Source organism: Lemur catta, chromosome 3 (assembly GCF_020740605.2).
Source record: "Lemur catta isolate mLemCat1 chromosome 3, mLemCat1.pri, whole genome shotgun sequence".
In the NCBI taxonomy this organism is placed as follows: domain Eukaryota; kingdom Metazoa; phylum Chordata; class Mammalia; order Primates; family Lemuridae; genus Lemur; species Lemur catta.
The window spans coordinates 86,978,144-87,004,094 of record NC_059130.1 but is presented as its reverse complement, the minus strand read 5'-3'; the positions used below and the strand labels follow the sequence as shown (position 1 = coordinate 87,004,094).

At 37.5% G+C, this 25,951-nt stretch overlaps 1 protein-coding gene across 1 annotated transcript in view; it reads left to right on the top strand.

Moving 5' to 3' along the window:
* Positions 1–25,951, top strand: part of SCP2 (sterol carrier protein 2) — a 103,238-nt gene that overhangs the window by 15,779 nt on the left and 61,508 nt on the right. The window contains exons 5-7 of the mRNA XM_045547999.1: positions 673–737; positions 15,863–15,989; positions 24,265–24,328. Coding sequence (XP_045403955.1) covers positions 673–737; positions 15,863–15,989; positions 24,265–24,328 — 256 coding nt within the window. The remainder of the gene's footprint in view (positions 1–672; positions 738–15,862; positions 15,990–24,264; positions 24,329–25,951) is intronic.

Genomic DNA, 25,951 nt, shown 5'->3' with positions numbered 1-25,951 from the left:
GGATCCTTTTTAATTTTTTTTTTTTTTTTGGAGACAGAGTCTCACTCTGTTGCCTGGGCTAGAGTACTGTGGCGTCAGCCTAGCTCACAGCAACCTCAAGCTCCTGGGCTCAAGCAATCCTCCTGCCTCAGCCTCCCGAGTAGCTGGGACTACTACAGGTGCAAGCCACCACACCCGGCTAATTTTTTGTTTCTATTTTTAGTTGTGCAGCTAATTTATTTTTAGTAGAGATGGGGTCTCGCTCTACCTCAGGCTGGTCTTGAACTCCTGACCTCAAGCAATCCTCCCGCCTTAGCCTCCCAGAGTGCTAGGATTATAGGCGTGAGCCAGCGCGCCCAGCCGTAATTTTTAATTTAAATTTTAAAATGTTTTAAAATTCTGAATTAGCTTTTTATATGTGTTCTTTACTGAAACATATTTCCACATTAATCAAATGTTTTTAAACATGTTGTGACTCAAGGGAAGAATTAAGCACCTTCTTGATTTTTCTTCTTATCTAGAAGTATGTAAGAATTTCTCTGTAACTTTTCCATTTTAAAAATTTTTGTAGGGTTATAGTATGTTTTTGCCTCTTATGTAAACTGACATAGTTATTTAAATTGAAGTATTTAATGGTATTTTCTTGGGTGTCTGGAAATTTGAATTTTCAAAATAATTACATTTTCCTTTAAGGTATAGCAGACTGTGTCTTGGCTCTTGGGTTTGAGAAGATGGAGAAGGGAAGCCTTGGAATAAATGTGAGTCCCATGTACTGTTATTTTGGAGTTGTCATAAAACTATGAGAAAATAAGCAACATAAAACATAATTTGGCATACTTATTAAATGAGCTTATATAACCCAAAAGCTGAAGGGTGATACTGTATACATATGTATAGAACTTGGTATTTTAGAACAGTAAGTAAAGAATCTTAGAGATAATGCAGTTCAGACTCTTTATTTTACCAATGATGAAACTAGTGTTCAAAAAATCAAATAATTGAGTTTGAGGTTGACTTATCTATTTATTTTGAAAGTCATTTGTTCATCCCTTCAATAAATGAATTTCATTCAACAAATGAATTCCATTCAACAAATTGAAGAGAGTTAGTAAAGTATGGGACTTCTGATTCTGGTAATGGCAAACCATGTTATTTGAGTCAGTTTTCCCACTGATGGTAACTAAAATGTTTGGATAGAATATGAAAAAATGTCCTAAAGGCATGGAAGAACTAGCAAGAGAGAGAAATTGCAGGTGAATACCTACCAGAGAATTAACACTAGCATTTACAGCTGCTTTTCCCTTGAAGATCTTTGCTGATCTGGAAACTGTGGGCTGCAATTTTGATGGCCCCCTGGAATGAAGGGGAAATTGGTCAAAGTTCAGGCCTTCCTAAGATCAGAAGTTTAATACCTACTGCCTGCATTAAATTGGTAGTCCATAGGGGTAAACCCTTCCTTTGGGTAGAAATGAACCTGAAGTAAAACTGCCCACTCCCATGAGATTATAGGGAGAGTTGCCTTGGTACTGAGCAGAACAGGGTAGAACAAGAGAGAGAGAAGAAGAAAACAACACAGAAAAGCCTTTCTGTGTGAGTTAGTAGACCACAGGTTAGTCCTCATACAAGATTGCTGCCATCATTCTCATTAGCTGGGTGGTCCAAGAAACCTTAACTCATGAATTGAGTCTAAATTTGTCCAGAATGGTAGTAACCTAGGCAAATTTTCTTTTGGAGAAAAGCACCTTCCTTCTAGGCTTTGAAAACCCTTCGAGTAAGTTTTCAAGGACACTCAGTCAAAGATAATCAAGTATTAAAGAAATAAGTCACTGTAATTGAGAACCAAAAGAAAGAAAGACAGTAAAAAGTGATCTTTGAAGACCACAGATACTGGATTTATTAGACACAATTTAACCATACTTACTATGTTTAAAGAAATAAAAGATTCCAAATCTCTTTAGCCTATAGAGGAAACTGCAAAAAGGGACATTATAGGCATGGGGAAGAAAAAAAAACCCAACAACCCCAAAAAGAATTTATAGAAAAGAAAAATGAAAGAAATAAAATTAAAAGTTCAAAGATAGATTTGATAGCAGATTGTACATGACTGAAAAGAGAATTTAGTGAAACTGGAGTAGATTAGAAGTAATTATTTAAAATATACCATAGACAAAAAAACAGATGGAAAATTGGCAGGAAGTTAAGATATATGGAGGATAACATGGTAAGGGATACTATATATTTAATTGAAATTAATGGAGAAGTGGTGAGAAAGAAAATACAGCATAGGTGTTATTTGAAGAGATAATGCTACTAATTTTTTTTTTTTTTTTGAGACAGAGTTTTGCTCTGTTGCCCAGGCTAGAGTGCTGTGACATCAGCCTAGCTCACAGCAACCTCAAATTCCTGGGGTCAAGCAATCTTACTGCCTTAGCCTCCCAAGTAGCTGGGACTACCAGTGTGTGCCACACCATGACTGTCTAATTTTTTCTATTTTTAGTTGCCCGGCTAATTTCTTTCTATTTTTTTAGTAGAGACGGGGTCTCACTCTTGCTCAGGCTGGTTGACTCCTGACCTCAAGCGATGCTCCTGCCTCGGCCTCCCAGAGTGCTAGGATTATAGGTGTGAACCACCATGCCTGGCCTCTACTAATTTTCTTGAACCTAATAAAAGGCACTAATCCATAGATTGAAGAATCCCAGTGAATCCAAAGTAGAATAAATAAAAAGAAGCCCATAGATAGACACTATCACAGTGAAACTGCAAAATAAAACAAAGCAAAACAAAAACAAAGAGAATAGTGGGTTGAGTATTAGTATCTTTCTGTGAAGAATATTACTAGAAAAGAAGGTTATAAATATTTGTTTTGTGTACCTGTGGATATTGAGTTGTGGGCTCATATCAGCTTTAGAATAATTTTATAATGTATTTGTAAAGAAATGTTTTTATAAAGTTTTTTGGAAGCAATTATTAAATAATTTTGAGGAACTTTTTTTTTTTTTTTTTGAGACAGAGTCTCACTCTGTTGCCCAGCCTAGAGTGAGTGCCGTGGCATCAGCCTAGGTCACAGCAACCTCAGACTCCTGGGCTTAAGCAATCCTACTGCCTCAGCCTCCCGAGTAGCTGGGACTACAGGCATGAGCCACCATGCCCGGCTAATTTTTTTTGTATATATATTTTTAGTTGGCCAGATAATTTCTTTCTAGTTTTAGTAGAGACGGGGGTCTCACTCTTGCTCAGGCTGGTCTCGAACTCCTGACCTCGAGCGATCCACCCGCCTCGGCCTCCCAGAGCTAGGATTACAGGCGTGAGCCACCGCGCCCGGCCTAGAGGAACTTTTAAAGCATTTTTTAAATAAAGACTTTAAGGACCTTTTAGTTTAGTTATCAACTGATTTTAAAGAATTGTATTTGAGTTTAACCCTATTTTCTTCATTTTTGAAGTAATCTTTATTCTAGTAATCTTCATTTGATAATGGTTCCTACTTTTTAGTTTTATTTTTGTAGTGTCAAGTAGGTAATTTCATATGTGTGTGTGTGTGTGTGTGTGTGTGTGTGTGTGTGTGTGTATTCCCAATGGGAGGGGCTTCTTAAAATTTATACTTGATTACTATTTAAAATATGAATGTCTAGAAATTGATCTCTCTGGTAAATTCAGATTTTATTATTGAAGGCACCTACAATATAATAGTTGGACTCTTTGTTAGAAAATGAGTTGAGGATAACTCATTAGCCTGTTATCTAAGATTATACTATTATCTAACTCATGTGATCAACCCGATCCCATTTTCTCTGTTCAAACATTAAAGGACCCAAATTAAGTTAAATAAATGTGATAGTATCACTTAGAAATCACAAGAGTGTCTGGCACATGTTAGGCATTCAAATCAATGAGTGGTTTTCCTCTTTCTCTTAGAGAACAGTTTAAGAAAGTAGTGGAAGTTAGGTTGAGTCTTAAAGATGATTTAAAAGTGGATAAGGGGAAAAGAGCTCTTTCCTACTGTCAAGAGGGAACATCATGGGCCAAATCATGGGTTTTGGAGTGACTATAGCATGCTCAGGGAACAATTTGAAAAACTGTCTGGATTAGAGAGTGGCAACTGGAGGAGACTGAGAAATAAAGTTGGTTAAGTAAGTGCCTGACATTTATGACACATGAAAAATAGGTTTCTTTCTTTAGTAGCGAATGATAGGTAACTTGGTAACTTTTGATAATTTTTTTTTTTTTTTTTTTGAGACGGAGTCTCACTCTGTTGCCCGGGCTAGAGTGAGTGCCGTGGCGTCAGCCTAGCTCATAGCAACCTCAAACTCCTGGGCTCAAGCGATCCTCCTGCCTCAGCCTCCCGAGTAGCTGGGACTACAGGCATGCGCCACCATGCCCGGCTAATTTTTTCTATATATATTTTAGTTGGCCAGATAATTTCTTTCTATTTTTAGTAGAGACGGGGTCTCGCTCTTGCTCAGGCTGGTCTCGAACTCCTGACCTCAAGCGATCCACCCGCCTCGGCCTCCCAGAGTGCTAGGATTATAGGCGTGAGCCACCGCGCCCGGCCTAGACTAGCTCTTTTAATCCAAATATAAACTTTCTGCTTTCCCCAGTGAACCCATCATTTTCTCCCATCTCTTCCACTGTTTCTTCTCCTCTCCCCCCTTCTCTTTTTTTAAAAAAAATCTATTTATATTTTTATTTTTTGTAGACACAGCATCTTGCTCAGTCTGATCTTAAACTCCTGGCCTCAAGCTATCCTCCCACCTCAAGCCTCCCAAAGCATTGGGATTAGTTAGGTGTGAGCCACCATGCCAGGGCTCTTCTTTTATACTTGCTGTTTTTCTCTTTTTATCTCTAGCTGGCATGACCTCCTTTTTTTTTTTTTTTTTTTGACATTTCACCACCCCCTTACTCCCATCTACATCTTGCATTTCTGTTTTTTCCTTGCTTTTTTTTTCTGTATTCATTCCTTAATTTACAGCAATTTGTAACTGAATTTGTTGAGTAAGAATTTTTTTTTTTTTGGAGACAGGGTCTGGCTGTGTTGTCCAGGCTGGTCTCGAACTCCTGGGCTAAAGCGGTCTTCCCATCTCAGACTCCCAAGAAGCTGGGACTACAGGCGCACACCACTGTGCCTGGCTTGCTAAGATTTTGTATTTCTGATCTTAACTTAAAAGTCAGGGTGTTGATTACATGTTGAAATTATAATATTTTTGATATATTGGATTAAATAAAATATATTCAAATTAATTTCACCTATTTCTTTTACTTCCTTAATATGGCTGCTTGAAAATTTATAATGAACATATGTGGCTTGCACATTCTGTATTTCTATATGGTCCTGAGGATAGCCAAGACAGGGACTTAAGCTGTTGCTCTTTTGAGATGACATGAATCTGCAGTTCCTGATGTCAGTACTTCCTGCCATTTTATTTATTTTGGTTAGTTTTATAATTTCTACAGAGCTGGAATATTGTCACTCAAAATGACCTCTGATCACTTATTTTTTGGTCCATCTAAGCCTATAATTCAGTTGGTCCTTAAGTCAGCAGCAAACAAGAAGGGAGTGGTTAAGTCAGCTCTTGGCTGGATTTTAGGCATCAGAGAAAGTCTGGGACTGGCTGCCATTGTAGTCGTGTTCATATCACAGACAAGTATAGAAGAAGATTAGGAGTTAAATTTACCAAAGAAGAGATTATGTAGAGGAACAATATATTCTTATTGATCTTTTGCTGAAACATCTCATTATTTCTTTAGGCTGAGAAACAGGACTGTTGCTCTGTCTTTAACTTCCTAGGGTGGTATGGACTGAATGTTTGTGTCCCACCAGATTCATCTGTTAAAACCTTAATTCCCAATGTGATTGTATTTTGAGATGGGGCCTTGGGAGGTAATTAGGTCATGAGGGTGGAGCCCTCAGGATAGGATTAGTTACCTCATAAGAAGAGACAGAATAAGAGGTGGCTTACTCTCTCTCCTCTCTGTCATGTGAGGAGACAAGAAGAAAATGACTGTCTGCAAGCTGGGAAGTGGTGCCAGGCACCGTATCTGCAGGCACCTTGATTTTGGACTTCCCAGTCTCCAGAACTGTGAGAAATAAATGTTTGTCATTAATCCAACCAGTCTCTAGTATTGTGTTATAGCAGCCCGAACTAAGACATAGGGTAAAAGGCAAAATAGATATTTCATCTCCAGGTAGTTAGAATGACAGATGCCAAGCTTTTATGAGTGTATTATCACAAGTGTTTGAAAAGGTTTGCAGATAGCTATTTCTTACATTCTCATGGCCTACTTTTATGGGAGCTGTGTGTCTTAAAAATTTTATTTTCCTTGTGTAAAAGCCATAGAAAATGGAAGAATACAGAAAGAATAAAGAAGAAATAATTAATCACCTGTAATAATAATCATCATTAATGATTTGCTAATTTAGGAATAAAAAGAGTTGATGTGTGGTATCTAGAATTTGATATACATGATTTTTCACTTAATATTATAATTGGAGTATTTTGTGTGAAAAATTGTTTATAAACAAAATCGGTTTTTTTTTGGAGACAGGGTCTCCCTCTGTTGTCTGGGTGAGAGTGCAGTGGTGTCATCCATAGCTCACTGCAACCTTAAACTCTTGGGCTCAAGTGGTCCTTCTGCCTCAGCCTCTCCAGAGCTGGGACTATAGGTGTGTGCCACCGCACCTAGGTAATTTTTTTTCCATTTTTTCATAGAGATAGGATCTTGCTATGTTGTCTACGGTGATCTAACTCCTGGGCTCAAGCAATCCTCCTGCCTCAGCCTCCCAAAGTGCTGGGATTATAGGCATGAGCCACTTTGCTTGGCTTATATTTGGTTATTTTCTTAGGATAGATTCTAAAGTGATATTATTTATTTAGTAAAAGATATGAACTTTTTCTTTTAAAAAATAACGACCATTATTTTAAAAAAAGAATACATGCTGATTATAAAGAAATTAAAATAATACAGTAAAATCCAACAAAGAAATTTCCCCAATCCCACTACCTATCATTAACATCTAGTGATATAACTAGAAATAACTATTCATTAACATCTAGTGAACAGTATGTTATGCATTTTTATTTGTTACTTATGGATGAAAGAATTGATAGAGATAATTTTATAGGGGATCACATTTTACATGATATTTTAAACAAAGGTGTTTATTTTTTTCTTAAATTTAACCAAAGAAAAAGAAACTAAAGTGGAACTGAAAAAATTGCTGAATTTCATATGAATGTTCCCCAATCACAAAAGAGATGATTTCCAAAAAGACCCCTCTACAGCTAAAAAAAAAATATTATAAAAAATTTGAAATTGAAGTAATTTTTAAAAATTACACATTTCAATTTTGGACAGTTTCTGCTGATTCTCTACTCTGAAGAAGTGGAGATTAGCTATCTTTAACATCCTTCCATTTCTTCTCCAACTCCCTGATTTTCGTTAGCTATCTATTTTTACATTAACAAAGTTTTACACTTTATATTCTTTTGTAATTCCCACAATTATTTGATTTAATTTTCACTATATTTAAATAGCCTAATTTTCTATTTGCAGCTTTTTTTTTTTTTTTAAAGAACTAGGGTCTCACTCTGTTTTCTTGGCTGGAGTACAGTGGTGTGATCATAGCTCACTGTAACCTTGAATTCTAGGGCTCAGGCTTTCCTCCTGCATCAGCCTTCTGAGTAGCTAGGACCACAGGTGTGTACCACCAAACCCAGCTAATTTTAGATTTGTTTGTAGAGATGGGGTCTTGCTATGTTGTCCAGGCTGCTCTCAAACTCCTGGCCTCAAGTGATCCTCCCACCTCAGCCTCCCAAAGGGCTGAGGTTACTGGGATTATAGGCATGAGCTACTGTGGTCGGTGTCACAGCTGTTTTTAAGTGATATTTTTCTATTATAGAGTTCTTAGTTTTTATTTTTTCTTGTTTGGTTGTCATTTAGTAGTAGTATCTTTTTTGTTTTTAATTTTTTTATTATAAAAATATGTGTGAGCACATTTATACATATCTTTGCACACATCATTAATTATTTGTACAATATATTCCTAAACGTGAAATTGCAGAGTCAAAGACTTATACATATTTTATTCATATTACCAGAAAGATTATGGTACTTTGTGTGTCCACTAGAATTGTATGAAAGTACCTGTTTTATTTTTTCCTCCATGCCTTTCTCAAAGATGCACTGTATTCTTTTTGGTCTTTGCTAATTTGTCAGTTGAAAACTGATATCCGACTTGGGAGGCTGAGGTGGGAGAATTGCTTGAGCCCCAGAGTTCGATACTAGCCTGGACAACATAGACCCCATTTCTTAAAAGGAAAAAAACTGATATTTCATTACTATTTTAGGTAGCATTTCTTTAATTGATATTGAGGTTGAACATTTTTCTGATTGTTTCTAAACTCATTGTTACCATTTCTGTAGTATTATGGAGCTACTCTGGAGATTTTGTACTTTATCCGTACAGTATTCTCCAAAATCCAAAGTAAAAGCAAATAAATAATTCTTTTATTTTCATTTAACCTCAAACCTAGAAGATCTAAGGCACTGTTATATGTTTTATAAAATAAGTAGGCCTGTTTTATTTTAGAAATAATTTAGTCTTCCCCACGAATTCATTAATAGAGTCTGTAAGTACCCTTTACTCTTACACTTTTCAGGGCATCTAAACCTTGGTTTCTGTTCTTTTTTTACAGCTTTATTGAGGTATATTCCACATACCATAAAACTCACCCGTTTAAAGTGTATAGTTCAGTGATTTTTAGTATATTCAGAATTGTGCAACCATCAATTTAATCTATAATAATTTGGGAATTTTTTCAAGATCCTACAAAGAAACCCTATACCTATTATTAGTCCTTCCCCTTTCCTGTCCATTCTTAACCAGCCCAGGCACCCACTAATCTACTCATGTACAAGAAGATGTTTATATGGAGATATGTTTTTAGCTCTTTTGGGTGTATACTTAGTAGTGGAAATCCTGAGTCAAATTATAACTCTTTAACATTCTGAGGAACTGCCAAACTGTTTTCTGTTGTGGCTGCACTGTTTTACATTCTCATCAACAATGTATGAGTATATTAGTCTACTTGGATTGCCATAACAAATTACCACAGACTGAGTGCCTTAAACACCAGAAATTTATTTCTCGCAGTTCTAGAGGCTTGGAAGTCCAAGGTCAAGATGCCAGCCAATTCAGTTCCTGGTGAGGAATGACTCAAAGATGGCTGTCTTCTTGCTGTTTCCTCACTTGGCCTTTACTTGGTGCTCAAGCTTGGAGGGAAAGATCTCTTTCTCTCTCATCCTCTTCTTAATGGCCACTAATCTTTAAAAGGACCCAACCTTACAACCTCATTTATTTATAATTACCTCCCAACAGCTCTATCTCCAAATACATTCACATTGGGGGTTAGGGCATCAGCATATGAACTTTGGGGGGACGCAGTTCAGTCTGTAGCAATGAGGGCTACAGTTTTTTGTTTTGTTTTGTTTTGTTTTTTGAGACAGAGTCAAGCTCTGTTGCCCAGGCTAGAGTGCCGTGGCATCAGCCTAGCTCACAGCAACCTCAGACTCCTGGGCTCAAGCAATCCTCCTGCCTCAGCCTCCCGAGTAGCTGGGACTACAGGCATGCACCACCATGGCTGGCTAATTTTTTTTCTGTATATATTTTTAGCTGTCCAGATCATTTCTTTCTATTTTTACTAGAGATGGGGTCTCACTCTTGCTCAGGCTGGTCTCGAACTCCTGACCTCGAGCGATCCTCCTGCCTTGGCCTCCCAGAGTGCTAGGATTACAGGCATGAGCCACCGCGCCTGGCCAAGAATTCTTTATATAGTCTAGATACCAGTCCCTTATCAGATAGATGATTTGCAAATAGTATGTATCATTCAATGTGTTGTCTTTTCACTTTCTTAATGATGTTCTTTGAGGCACAAAAGTTTTTAATTTTGATGAAGTTCAATTTATCTATTTGTTGTTGTAGTTTATGCTGTTGGTGTTGTAGTTAAGATACCTTTACCAAATCCAAGATCACAAAGTGTTTTGTAGTTTTAGCTGTTACATTTAGGTCTTTGTTCCTTTTTAGTTACTTTTTTTAATATGGTATGAGGTAAGGGTCCAGCTTCATTCTTTACATGTGGATACCTATTTGTCCCAACACTTTATTAAAGATTATCCTTTCCCCCACAGAATTATCTTGTTGAAAATCAGTTGACCAGGAGTGTGAAGTACTCTGTACTCTCAATTCTGTTCCATTGATCTGATATATGTTCTTATGCCAGTACCACATTATTTTGCTTACTGTTGTGTTTAGTAAGTTTGAAATCAGGAAGTGAGAGTCCTTTAAATTCTTCTTTTTCAAGATTGTTTTGGTTATTCTGGGTCCCTTGAGTTTACATTTGCATTTTAGGATTAGCTTATCATTCATTCCTATTTTCATTACTATTTTCAAAGAAACCAGCTGAGATTCTAATGGGGATTTTGTTGAATTTGTAGATCAATTTGGGAAGTATTGCTATTTTAACATTCTGAAATCTTCCAGTCACGAGCATGGAGTATTTTTCCATTAATTTAAAATAATCTTTAATTCTTTCAACAATGTTTTATAGTTTTCTAAGTTTTTAACATGTCTTTTGTTAAGCTTAATCCTAAGTATTTTATTCTTTTTGATGTTTCATAAATGGTATTGTTTTCTTAATTTCATTTTGGGTTGTTCATGGCAAGTGTATAGAAATACATTTGATTTTTGTATCCCGTAACCTTGAAGAACGTGTTTATTCTAATAGTTTTTAGTGGGTTCCTTAGGATTTTCTATATACAAGAGCATGTCATCTGTGAATAAAGATAGTTGTACTTCTTTCTTTTTAATCTGGATCCCTTTTATTTATTTTCTTTATTAATCGCCCTGGCTAGAACTTCCAGTACAATTGAATAGAAATGGTGAGAGCAGAAATCCCTGTCTTATTTCTGGTCTTATTCATTCTTCCACCATTAAGTATGATGTTACCTGTGGGTTTTTGATAAATGCCTTTTATTAGGTTGAGTAATTTCCCTCCTTTTCTTAGTTTTTTGAGTTTTAATCATGCAAGTGTTTTGGATTTTGTTAAATGCTTTTTTGTTTTGTCTATTGAGATGACTGTGTGGTGTTTGTCCTTTTCCTATTGATATAGTATATTACATTAATTGATTTTCAGATGTTAAAACAACTTTGCATTCCTGGAATAAATCCCACTTGGTTGTGGGTGTATAATCCTTTTTATATGTTACTGTATTCAGTTTGTTGGTATTTTGTTGATTTTTTTCATCTACATTTATAAGAGGAATAGGTCTATAGTTTTCTTGTGGTAATCATCCTTATTAATTTTCTTCACGCAAATGGGTATATAGTGCTTTTCCCTATAGGAGATTTGCATTTCCGTACGTTTGATGTTGTTGAGCATTTTTTTTTCATGCATTTATTTGCCACTGGTATATCTCTGGTGAATTCAGTGACTATTCAAGCGTTTTGTTCACTTATTGTTGGTTATTTTTTCTTTGTTGTGTTGTAACAGTTCTTTATATATTCTAGATAGATACAAGCTCTTGTTAGATATGCTTTACAAATATTTTCTCCCACTCTCCACTTGCCCTTTCATTTCTGTTTTTTCCCCCAATTTTTAAAAATGAGTTAAATTTTTAAGAGCGGTTTTAGGTTTACAGCAAAATTGAGAGGAGAGTACAGAGATATGCCATATACTCCCCTTCCCTACACAAGCATTTCCTCCCCCATTATCAGCATCCCTCACTGGAGTGGTACATTTGTTACAGTTGATTAACCTACACTGGCAAATCGTTATCGCCCACATCCATAGTCTGTATAAGGGTTCACTCTTGGCGTTGTACATTCTGTGGGTTTTGACAAATGTAAAAATGACATTTATCTACCGTTATAGTGTCATGCAGAGTAGTTTCACTGCTCTAAAAAGCTAATGTTCTGCCTGTTCATCCCTCCTTTCCCCTAAACCCTGGAAATCACTGATCTTTTTACTCTCTCCATAGTTTTTACCTTTCCTAGAATGTCACATAGTTGGAATCATGTACAGTATATAGTCTTTTCAGATTGACTTCTTTCATTTAATAATATTAATTTAAGGTTCCTCTACTTCTTTTAACGACTTGACAGGTCATTTCTTTTTAGTGCTGAATAATATTTCATTGTCTGTTTATACCGTAGTTTATCCATTCACTTACTGAAGGACATCTTGGTTGCTTCCAAGTTTTGGCAACTATAAATAAAGCTACTATAAACATCTGTGTGCAGGTTTTTGTGTGGACTTGTCTTTAACGCCTTTGGATAAATACCAGGGAGTATGATTGCTGGATCGTATGGTAAAAGTATTTTTAGTTTTATAAGAAACTGCCAAATTGCCTGCCAAAGTGGCTATATGATTTTTCATTCCTACCAGCAATGAATGAGAATATCTGTTACTCTACATCCTTGCCAGCATTTGCTATTAGTGTTCTGGATTTTGGCCATTCTAATAGGTGTGTAATGGTATCTTGTTTTAATTTGCATTTTTCTGATGATATATGATGTATCTTTATATATACTTCTGTATACTTTCCAAATTTTTTTTTTTTTTGTTTTTTGAGACAGAGTCTCACTTTGTTGCCCGGGCTAGAGTGAGTGCCGTGGCATCAGCCTAGCTCACAGCAACCTCAAACTCCTGGGCTCAAGCGATCCTACTGCCTCAGCCTCCCGAGTAGCTGGGACTACAGGCATGCGCCACCATGCCCGGCTAATTTTTTCTATATAGATTTTTAGCTGTCCAAATCATTTCTTTCTATTTTTGGTAGAGATGGGGTCTCACTCTTGCTCAGGCTGGTCTCGAACTCCTGAGCTCAAATGATCCGCCCGCCTCGGCCTCCCAGAGTGCTAGGATTACAGGCATGAGCCACCACGCCCGGCCCTTTCCATATATTTATTTGTCATCTGTATATCTTTTTTGGTGAGGTTACCTGTTAAGGTCTTTGGCCCATGTTTTTATTGGGTGGTTTGTTTTCTTATTTTTCAGTTTAATTCTTTGTAAATTTTAGATACCAGTCCTCTTTCAGATATGTTTTTTGCAAATATTTTCTCTCAATGTGGCTTGCCTTTTCATTCTCTTAACAGCGTCTTTTGCAGAGCATAAGATTTTAATTTTTCTTTTTGTTTGTTTGAGACAGGATCTTTCTCTCTGTTGCCCAAGCTAGAGCACAGTGGTATTATCATAGCTCACTGCAACCTCAAACTGCTGGGCTCAAGTGATCCTTCTGCCTCGGCCTCCGGAGTAGCTGGGACTACAGGCATGTGTCACCACACCCAGCTGATTTTTCTATTTTTTATGGAAATGGGGTTTCTCAGGCTGGTCTCCAACTCCTGGCCTCAGCAACCTCCCACCTTAGCCTCCCAGAGTACTAGGATTACAGGTATACTTTGAAGCTCTGGTATTAGATATGTAAACATTTAGGATTAAGTGGTATTTAATAAGATATTAAATGATATTTAAAAGATATTTTAAAAATAAATTCTTATATTTCTTCACATATTTATCATTTTCAGTGCCCTTCATTCCTTTATGTTGATTAAGATTTTCTCTTAGTATCATCTTCCTCTGCCTTAAGAATTTCCTTTAACATTTCTCATGGCGCTGATCTATATGTGATACATTCTTTAATTTATGTTTGAATAAGTCTACTTACATTTTGAAAGATACATATGCTGGGTACAGAATTCTAGTTTAGCTTAACATTTAAAAAATTTTGATACTTGAAAGACATTGGTTCACTGTCTTTTGGCTTTCACTGTTTCTTTTTTTTCTTTTATTTTTGAGACAGAGTCTCACTCTGTTGCCTGGGCTAGAGTGCTGTGGTGTCAGCCTAGCTCACAGCAACCTCAAACTCCTGGGCGCAAGCAATCCTACTGCCTCAGCCTCCCGAGTAGCTGGGACAATAGGCATGTACCACCATGCCCGGCTAATTTTTTCTACATATTTTTAAGTGTCCAGCTAATTTCTTTCTATTTTTTTAGTAGAGACGGGGTCTCACTCTTGCTGAGGCTGGTTGACTCCTGACCTCAAGTGATGCTCCTGCCTCGGCCTCCCAGAGTGCTAGGATTATAGGCGTGAGCCACCACGCCCGGCCTTTATTGTTTCTAATGTGAAGTCTGCTGTCATTCTTAGTTTTGTTCTTCTGTATTTAATGTCTCCCTTTTTGGGGGAGGTTGCTTTTAAAATTTTCTATTTATCACTGGTTTGAAGTAATTTTATTATGATGTACCTTGAGGTAGCTTTTTCATGCTACAAAGAAAGCATCTGTGATCACAAGGTGATTCTCCTGCCTCAGCCTCCTGAATAGCTGGGACTATAGGTGTGTGCCACAATGCCCAGCTAATTTTTTAATTGTTTGTAGAGATGGGGTCTTGCTATGTTTCTCAGGCTTATTTTTTATATCTTTTTCAGGAAAAAAAATTTTCTCCAATGGCCATCCAAACACATAATTATATATACTGTTTTTAAGACTTCTTTGTTCAGAGATTCCACAAGATGTTTTATTAGCACAGTTGTCTTTGCTTTTTGGATTGTCAGGTTATTAATCATATTTAACTAAAACTATTTATTTATTTATTTTCTTCCTTTAAACCAATTTTCCTCTTTTTTTTTTTTTTTTTTGAGGCAGAGTCTCACTTTGTCACTGGGGCTAGAGTGCAGTGGCATCAGCCTAGCTCACAGCAACCTCAAACTCCTGGGTTTAAGTGATCCACCTGCCTCAGCCCTCCAAGTAGCTGCGACTACAGGTGCATGCCATCACGCCCAGCTAATTTTTCTATTTTTGGTAGAGACAAGGTCTCACTTTTGCTTAGGATGGTCTCGAACTCCTGAGCTCAAGTCATCCTCCTGCCTCAGCCTCCCAGAACTCTAGGATTACAGGTGTGAGCCACCTCACCCGACCCTGTTTTCCTCTTAATCAAGGAGAATGGCTGAATAGTATTCCCTTTACAACTCCTTTGTGGACCAAAAAAAATTACCTTTATTTATTCATTCAACAACTTATGGAGTGTTTACTATGTGGCAGGCCATATACTAGCATTGGGTATACGTACAAAGGTGTATGAAAGAGTTCCTGCCCTCTTATAATCTGGTAGGTAAACTGACAAGAAAACAGCTTTTTCTTTGTGGAATATTTGCAGTAGAACTGTGATCTTCTGGAACTGTGGAAATAGAGGTGGTTATACTCTCTGAGTATCTATTTATCCTTATATAATTAGCTCCTTTTCTCAAACCCTCAATTATGCTCCAACTTGAATATCTCTGTGTTTGCTGTTCCATCTGCCTAGAATGTTCCTTTGCTAGGGTTATCCCAGTGACTTACTCCCTATTCCTTCACATCCCTGCTTAAATATCACCTTATAAATGATACGTCCCGTGACCATAAAATAGCACTTTCTACCTCCAGTCTTTATCCTCTTACTTAGATTTATTCTTTTTTTATAGCATTATTATTTATATTTTTATTTATTCTTGTCCCCATAACCTTCTGCCCCCTTCCCTCCCACCTCTAAATGCCAGATGAGTAGTTTTTATCTGATTTGTTCATTCTTTTATCTCCTGCACCTTGAATAGTTACTGGCACATAGTGGATGCTCAATAAATATTTCTTGAAAGAATTAATACCTCTTTGATCATTTGATTAGTTTTTCTTCTTCCCATGTTTCCCTAGAAAGCATTTATTGACTGATTTTATTCACATTGAAAATTTTTGGTTTACTATGTTCTTAGAATATACAAATGTGTCAGTAGTGTTGTAGAAGTTGAAAGAGACTTTTATAATGCCAACTACTTATGAAATTTTGTTTTCTTACCCCCTTTCTTAGGTTTTAGGTAGGACCAATCCACTTGATAAACATCTTGATGTCCTAAGCAATAAGTATGAATTGTCTGCCTGCCCAATTGCTCCTCAGATATTTGGGTTTGCTGGAAGAGAACATATGGAAAAATATGGTATGTTAAAGTTAAAAACTTTAAGGCATATTACTAGTTGTATATATGAGATGAGCAACAACCAGTATTTATTAAGGAACTGTGGAAGATGCCAGTATATATAAAATATAAAATTATTATTATTATTTTTGGTGAGACAGGGTCTTACTCTGTTGCCCAGGCTGGAGTGCACTGGTGTGATCACAGCTCCCTGCAACCTCCAATTCCCAGGCTCAAGCAACCCTCCTGCCTCAGCCTCCTAAGTAGCTGGGTCTACAGGCATGTGTCACCATGCTTGGCTAATTTTTAATTTTTTTTGTGGAGATGGGATCTTGCTGTGTTGTCCAGGCTGGTCTTGAACTCATGGGTTTAAGCAATCCTCCCGCCTCGGCCTCCCAAAAGTGCTGGGATTACAGGCATGAGCCACTGTACCCAGCCTAAAATGATTTTTCAATGAACTTGATGCAATGGTCCTTGTGGAATGTAGTTGTAGATAAAGTATTTACATATAGGACATCATATGGGAAGTACCTAGAATACTCTATAGAAGGAAATTGAAATAGGAAAAATAACATAAATCTTGTCTCCTTTAATCATGGACTATAAGTTGAGGATCTTAATATTAATTAAGAAGAGGTGAAGGACCAGACTGCAAAGCAGTGAGACAAGCCATTTATTGTGGTTTTAGGAATTGCAGTTTGGGAAACAGAAATTCAGCTAGAAGACAAATTGTGTTCTGAAGAGAGGAAGGGGAGTAGGGATTTTTAAAAGGACTTTGAGGGTATTTACCCATGTCATTTTGAATTATCATTGGTGGAGGTGGATGGCTTAGTATGTGAGTCCATAGTTAATTGGTTGTTGCAGATCAGGAGTTTTGGTGCTGGTGAAATTCAGTTGTTTTCTAGGATGTTATGGTCATGGCAGTTTGGCCCAGTTCAGAGGTTCAAGGCAAATTTCTGTTTTAGAAGGTTGCAGGTCATGTGAGGGAGTCCCCCTAGAATGGCTTCCCAACTCTATTTTAGAGCTCTGAACTAGAGTGATGCTATTTTGTATATTGTATTTCGCAATCTTGAAAAACCTAAACTGTATTTCTTTCTTCCAATTCCTTTCATTACCACAGCTCTTACTTTAGACCAGAATTTTTCAAATGTGGGTCATGACCTGCTAGGAAATTATGAAATCGAGTTAGTAGGTTGAGCCCAGCATTTTAAATTCTAAATTTTGTTGTTGTGTATTATAACTCAATACAGAGAAGTGCACAAAAAATAAGTGTGCAATTCAGTAAATTCTCACAAAGAATTCTGTGAGATTTCTTTAACTATGACCTAAATCATTACCCAGGTCAAATATACAAGGCTACCAACACTCAAGAATCCTCTCTGTAGATTACTTTTGTCTGAAGAACTTCATAGGTCTCCTATGTATTAATATCTTCTTGGGTCATTTCACCAGCTGCACCTACAAATCTTATTCGGATAAGCCCTTCTCTACCATGAGATCCTAAGATGGCTGAGGGACAACATTCTTAAGCTTCCTAGCAGCCCTCTGATTGAGAGGATTTGTGGGGTGCATAGCCTTTTGTGTGTCCGAACTGTATTCTGAGGCATTACCTTTGATCTTTTTGAGATCTTAACAAAAGATGTGTTATACCTTGGGCTTCATCTTGGACCGTGTTTTCCTGGCAATGTCCTGGATTTGATGTTTGCTCAAGGGCCATTTCTTAATTTTAGCATCTTTTACCACCTAGAGAGGTTGAGAATTTTTTATTTTATTTTATTTTTTTATTTTTTTGAGGCAGAGTCCCGCTCTGTCACCCTGGCTAGAGTACCATGGCGTCAGCCTAGCTCACAGCAACCTCAAACTCCTGGGCTCAAGCAATCCTTCTGCCTCATCCTCCCAAGTAGCTGGGACTACAGGCACATGCCACCATGCCCGGCTAATTTTTTCCATATATTTTTAGTTGTCCAGCTAATTTCCTTCTATTTTTTTAGTAGAGACGGGGTCTCACTCTTGCTCAGGCTGGTTTCGAACTCCTGAGCTCAAACGATCCGCCCACCTCAGCCTTCCAGAGTGCTAGGATTACAGGCGTGAGCCACCACGCCCAGCCGAGGCTGAGAATTTTTAAAACTCTGAAGTCCTACATCCTTTTTGTTTAACAGTCTTTTCCTCAATATAGAAATGTAGAATTTTGCTATAAGCAGCAAGAAGAAATCATGTGACAACTTCAATGTTTTATTTTCTCATTTCCATATAACTGCAGGAAATATGTTACAAAATTTTATGCTATTATTATAAGGACCTCCCTTCCTCCAGTTCTCAGTAAGATTTTCTTTATATTCTTGGCAAGCCCTCACCTACAGCATCCTCAGAGGACCTTGAAGAGTCTAGTAATAGCTTCTTCAAGGCACCTTAAGCTTTCTCTCACAGTTTCCTCAAAGGCCACTTCCTGGTTCCAAGGCCACCCACATATTTTCTATTTTAGTTCATTGTAACCCCATTTCCAGTGTATCAATGTGTTTGGGCTGCCATAACAAAATACCATAGATGGGGGTGCTTTTACAACCGAAATTTATTTCTCATAGTTCTGGAGGCTGGGAAGTCCAAGATGAAGCTGCCAGCAAGGTAAGTTTCATTCTGAGGTGTCTTTTGGCTTGTAGGTGCTGCCATCTTGCTGTGTGTTCACATGACTTTTTCTTTGTACAGGTGAGAGTGCATGCGTGCAAGCGCGCGTGCTCTCTCTCTCTCTCCCTCTTTCTCACTCCTCTTCTTTCTCTTATAAGGGGAGTGATCCCATCATGAGGGCCCCAACCTCATGACCTCATCTAACCCTACCTTAGTCTTAGTTGTGCTGCTATAAAAAATCCCTTAAATTAGGTGCCTCAAAAACAACAGAAATTTATTTCTCACTGTTCTGGAGGCTGGGAAGTCCAACATCAGGGTACCAGCAGATTCATTGTCTAGTGAGGCCCTGCTTCTTGGTTCATAGAAGGTGGTCTTCTCATTAAGTCCTCCCATGGTAGAAAGGAAAAGAGAACTCTCCTGGGCTTCTTTTATAAGGGCACTAATCCCATTCATAACGGCTCTGTCCTTATGACCTAATCACCTCCCAAAGGCTCTGCTTCCTAATACGATCACATTGAGGATTAGGGTTCAATATATAAATTTTGGGGAGACAAACATTTAGTTCAGTGTACCCATCAAAGACCCCATCTCCAGATACCATTACACTGGGGGTTGAGGCTTCAACATATAAACTTGGGGGTGCAGGGTCACAATTCAGTGCATAGCATTCAGGTACCCAAATATGATTATCTGTTACTGTATAACTATGAGAGTCTCTTCCTGTTTTTAAAAATCAATTCTCAGGCCAGGCGCAGTGGCTCATGCCCGTAATCCTACCATTTTGGGAGGTCAAGGGAGAAGGATCTCTTGAGGACAGGAGTTCCAGACCAGCCTGAGCAACGTAGCAAGACCCTATCTTTACAAAATATTAAAAAATTAGCCAGATGTGGTGGCGTACACTGGTAGTCCCAGCCACTTGGGAGGCTGAGGCGGAGGGATCACTTGAGTCCAGGAGTTTGAAGTTGCAGTGAGCTGTGATGACGCCACTGCACTCTAGTCTGAGCAACACAGTTACACTCTGTCTCAAAAAAAGAAAAAATCATTCCTTGTTGTTTTTCTTGTTGTCTAGTCTCCCTGTGTGCAGGCTCACCCACCTTCCTTCAGTGTCTTCAGTAAGCTGAACAATTTCCTGCCTCAGAGCCTCCACAAATTTTACCCCATTTCTTCTCATCCTTTAGGTCTTAAAAAAAATCTTATATCTCCAATACTTTATAAAAGATGTTTTCACTTTCATGTCTAATTGGTATCTCAGACTTAACAAGTCTAAAACTGAAGCCCTCATTATTTCCTTGAACTACCCTCACCCTACCCTATCTGTTTTTCCTGACATTTTCCCCATTCAATAAATGGTAACTCCATCTTTATAGGACATTTGGCCAAAAACTCTGGAGCCATTCTTGATTCTATTCATACTCTACACTCACTACTTCAGCAGACCTTTAAACTTTATTCTCAGAATATTCATTTCTCACCATTCCCACCATTTCTACTATATTGCAAGCCATCATAACTTCTCATCTGGAGGTTAGGAGTCTCTTAACTGGTTTCTCTACTTTTTGTGCACCTCTACAGTCAACTCTGTACACCTAGAGCGGTGCTTTTAAAATACATCAGATCATTTCACTCCTCTGCTCAAAATTCTCCATTGTGATGGGCACACAATGTTGAAACCCAAATGTTGTCCTTTTTTTTTTTAAGAGACGGGGTCTTGCTCTGTTGCCCAGGCTGGAGTACGGTGGCACGATCATAGCTCACTGCAACCTCAAACTCCTGGGCTCAAGTGATCCTCCTGCCTCAGTCTTCTAAGTAGCTGGGACTATAGGCACATACCACCATGCTCAGCTAATTCTTGTATTTTTTGTAGCTCTTGCTTAGGCAGGTCTTAAACTCCTGGCCTCAAGCAATCCCTCCTGCCTCAGCCTCCCAACATGCTAGGATTATTGGTGTAAGCCATGGCACCTGGCCTGTAATATACTTTTAAAAACATTTTGTTTTAAAGTGATTATTGGTTTAACAAGAATGTTGCAAAAATAGTACAAAAAATTCCTAATACCCTTCCCCCAGATTCCTTAAACATTAACATTTTGGCATTCTGTTTTTTAAAAAATGAATTCTCTTTTATTTCTTTCACTGTATAATCTGTTTTTTTTTTATTTTTTTATTTTGATGCATTTATGGGTTTAAGTGGTTTTTGGTTACATAGATGAATTTTTTGTTAAGGCACAGAACCAGCAAAGACATGGATGAATTGTATAGTGGTGATGTCTGGGTTTTTAGTGTACCTGTCACCTGAATAGCATACATTGTCCCCGATAAGTAGTTTTTCTTCCCTCACCCGCCTCTTGGTTTCCCCCCTTCTGAGTTTCCAATGTGCATAGCACCACTCTTTTTTTTTTTTTTTTAATTTTAGCAAGAAGAGCACCAGAGAGACATTGTACCACTGTATATGCTCCTGTGTATCTGTAGCTTAGCTCCCACTTTTAAGTGAGAACATGCAGAATTTGGTTTTCCATTCTTGTGTTACTTCACTAGGATAGTGGCCTCCAGTTCCATCCAAGGTGCTGCAGAAGACATTATTTCATTCTTTTTTATGGCTGAGTAGTGTTCCATGGTGTATATATACCACATTTTCTTTATCCACTCCTTGGTTGCTGGGGACTTAGGTTAATTCCATATTCTTGGTGATTGTGAATTGTGCTGCGATAAACATACGAGTACAGATATCTTTTTGATGTAATGACTTGCTTTCTTTTGGGTAGATACCTAGTAGTGGGATTGCCAGATCGAATGGTGTTAATAGATCTACTTTTAGTTCTTTGAGGAATCTCCATACCGTTTTCCATGGAGGTTGTACTAATCAACATTCCCACCAACAATGAAGAAGCTTTTCACTGCGTCTGCGCCAACATTTATTGTTTTTTGACTTTTTACTAATGGCCATTCTGACAATATTGTTATATAATCTTAAAAAATGTTTGTGAGTAACCACATTACAATTATCAAAATCAGGAAGTTAATATTGATATATTGTTATCTCATCTACAGACCTCATCTAAATTTCACCAGTTATCCTTAATGTCCTTTTTCTGGCCCAAGAACCCCTCATAGTTTCTCAGTGTTTTCTTGGCTATATTCATGCATGGATTATGTGTGTGGGTTTTTTTCCCAATTGAACTTTACTTGCGATTTGTCTAGCTCCATAAAAAATTTTATTGGTATTTTTATTAGGATTGTGTTAATCTTGTAAATTAATTTAAGAAGAATGATGTATTTATGGTATTGAGTTGTTCTATTGAAGAACACGGATTATCTTTCTATTAAATATTTGTTCAGTTCTACCTTTGTGTCTTTCAGGAGTTTTTTAAAGTTTTCCTCATGTTTAAATGTTTTATTTCTTCTTGAATTTATTCCTAAATATTTATTTTATTTCCTTTAATCATCTTTGTTGCTATTGCACCTGGATTTTTCACTGCTGTTATATCCTCTCAACTGGTCATTGTTTGTGTATATGAAGACTATTGATTTCATAGTCAATAAATTTGTCATAGTTAGTTTCTGTATATTAATTTTATGACCTGCTATCTTACTGAAGCATTTAATTTTGAGTTTTTATTATTGATTTATTTATAGGTGTTTACAGATATGCAGCTATATCATATATAAAAAGAGAGAGTTTTGCTACTTCTTTACTAATTGTAATACCTTGAATTGATTTCTCCTGTCTAATTTCTAATTGCATTAGCTAATACCTTACATACAATGTTAAATAGTACTGGAGATAGCAGGCATGTTTGTCCTGTTCGTGATCTTAGTGTTTTCCCTTTAAGTAAGATCCTGACTTCAGTACAAAGATGTGTACTGAAAGTATTGTGTTGAGAAAGTATCCATCAATTCCTATTTCTTGAGTTTTTTTTCTTTTCCCGGAAATGAGTATTGAATTTTGCAGCTTTTCCAGCATATGTGGAGATAATTGCATTATGTCCCCGACTTAGATCTATTGCTAGAGTATATCATTATTATTTTTTAAATTTTTTTTTTTTTTTTTTGAGACAGAGTGTCACTTTGTTGCCCTGGCTAGAGTGAGTGCCGTGGCGTCAGCCTAGCTCACAGCAACCTCAAACTCCTGGGCTTAAGCGATCCTACTGCCTCAGCCTCCCAAGTAGCTGGGACTACAGGCAAGTGCCACCATGCCCGGCTAATTTTTTCTATATATATTTTAGTTGGCCAGATAATTTCTTTCTATTTTTTTTTTTTAGTAGAGACGGGGGTCTCACTCTTGCTCAGGCTGGTCTCGAACTCCTGACCTCGAGCGATCCACCCGCCTCGGCCTCCCAGAGTGCTAGGATTACAGGTGTGAGCCACCGCGCCCGGCCTATTTTTTAAATTTTTAAAAATTTTTTGAGACAGCATCTCACTGTGTTGCTGGGGTAGAGTGCTGTGGCGTCAGCCTAGCTCACAGCAACCTCAAACTCCTGGGCTCAAGCAATCCTCCTGCCTCAGCCTCCTGAGTAGCTGGGACTACAGGCATGCACCACCATGCCCAGCCAATTTTTTCTATTGTTTTTAGTTGCCTGGCTAATTTTTTGTATTTTTAGTAGAGATGGGGCCTCACTCTTGCTCAGGCTGGTCTCGAACTCCTGACCTCAAGCAATCCTCCCACCTCAGCCTCCCAGAGTGCTAGGATTACAGGCGTGAGGATTACAACTGTGCCTGGCCTAGAGTATATTATTAATGGATTCCTAATATTGAACCAACTTTGCATATCCGTAGTAAATGCCACTTGGTCATGGTGTATTGATTTTTTTAAATGTGGAGTTAGTCTTTTGCTATTATTTTCTTTAGTAATTTCAAATCAGTATTCATAAGTAATTATGATTTTTAGTTTTTTTGTTATGTGTTTATCAAGTTTGGGTGTTAATTTTATACTTGTTTCATAAAAATAAATAAGAAGGTTTTCTTTCCTTTTTTTTTTTAAGACAGAGTCTCGCTCTGTTGCTCAGGGTAGAGTGCCATGGTGTCACCCTAGCTCACAGCAACCTCACACTCCTGGGCTTAAGCAATCCTTCTGCCTCAGCCTCCCGAGTAGCTGGGACTACAGGCATGTGCCACCATGCCCAGCTAATTTTTTTTTTCTATATATATTTTTAGCTGTCCAAATAATTTCTTTCTATTTTTAGTAGAGACGGGGTCTTGCTCTTGCTCAGGCTGGTCTTGAACTCCTGAGCTCAAGCAATCCTCCCGCCTTAGCCTCCCAGAATGTTAGGATTACAGACCCTGGAAGATTCAAGTTGTAAAATTCACTCTGTCTGGGGCACTGGGTTGTTTGGCGGCTTTCTGGGAGAATTGCTGGCAGTGCTCTCCTGCCTTAAAACTACTGTGGTCCCAGACTGTATTTTCTGTTTTTTTAAATTGCACTCTAGTTAGGCTAAGTAGAATAGAGCAGTTGGAACTACTTTCATCTGATATGCCTATGATTTGATTTAATTAATCAAATACCCAGATTTAAACATAAAAAATTTATGTGAGGAATCAGTATTGAAGTGTTCAATACTGATGATATCTACACAAGGGAAAACATGGAAATACTGAGCATTACACTGAGTACCATTGCAACATTTATTAATAAGCAGCAGAAAAACAGTAACCTACTAATAGTTGTTTGCTTTCACCATAGGAACAAAAATTGAACATTTTGCAAAAATTGGATGGAAAAATCATAAACATTCAGTTAATAACCCGTAAGTATTTCAGAGACATGAAATAATGAAAATCTAAGTTATCCTACTGTATAATATGCAACTTTATACTTGAAAAGAAAATGTAACACCTTAAAGATATTAACTAGAATGTTTTATTTTCTTTTTATAAAAGGTTTTTGCCAAAGTAAACTTCTGACAACTTTTCAGTTCTAGTTCTTAGCCTGTTTAATATTTAGAATATCATTTAAGCTTAATGATTCTTTTTTTTAAAGTACATGAGTGAATGGTACTAAAAGATGTAATTGGTCATACATTACAACTCTAATTAATGAAATTTATTATTATAATTTTAGTTGAAAATAACCAGTCACCATTTTAAGCCATTCCTTAAAACTTTCCTCAGTTTGTTTTGATCAATTAAAATGTTTATAAAATGCATATTAGTAACTGGGATGCATTTTAAATAATTTAGTATCATTAATTCTTATTCTGGTAGAACATATTATGGTTGTTTGTATCCTAAAAAATAATTTGAAGTAAAAAGACATTAAATATATTACAAATGCATAATTTTTGAATCCCTAGTGCCTAGCATAATGCCTGCCTTGTAGCTTAATGGTTGCTGAAGAAAATTGGTCCACTGGAAATTGATTCGATGGCACACAACAAGACTCTCTATAAGAGCAATACCACCAGGCAATAAGAGAATAGTAGCCAGCTTTATTAAATTTCAACTATGTGTCTTTGTGCTAGGTTATCTTTATGTATATTTTAATTTAATCCTTTCAAGGATCCTATAAGATAAATATTTTTATTCTCATGTTATAGATAAGTGGTCCCCAACCTTTTGGGCACCAGGGACCAGTTTTGCGGAAGACAATTTTTCCACGGATCAGGGATGGGGACGCGGGGGGTGGGGGAGGATGGCGAGTGATGGGGAGCAGCTGTAAGTACAGGTGAAGCTTTGCTTGCTCACCCACTGCTCACCTCCTGCTGTGCGGCCCAGTTCCTAACAGGCCACGGACGGGTACAGGTCCTCGGCCCAGGGGTTGGGGACTGCAGTTATAGATAATGAAAAGGAGGCTTACAGAGATTAGGCAGCTTGCCCAAGTTCATTCTAAGTATTGACAAAATAATAAATATGTATATTTTTCCTTGTAGTAGATTATAAAATCCTTGAGGCAAGAGCCATTTCTTATCTTTATGTTCTTAATGCTTAGCACAGAGCCTGGAACATAGTACATGCTCAGTAAATTATTTCTGCACTATTAAACAAATTTGGCACATTTAATAAACATAAAACCATGACAAGAAACATTTTATACCACAAGTGGATCATTACCCCATATTCTTAATACTTCATGCTGCTCCTAGTTCTCTATATTCTCCTGATTTTAAATCAATGTTTGAGTTCAAGGCATACCTAATTAACAAATAGTATCTAATCCTATGCCCTAGATCTAAGGGTATTTTGTGAACAATTCCCATTGTTTATATGGTAAATTAGACTCCTTTGGGTTTTTTGTTTTGCTTTGTTTTAAGACAGAGTCTCACTCTGCTGCCCAGGCTACAGTGCAGCAAAGTCATTGTATCTCACTGCAGCCTTGAACTCTTGGGCTCAAGTGATCCTCCTGCCTCAGCTTCTCAAGTAGCTGGGACTAC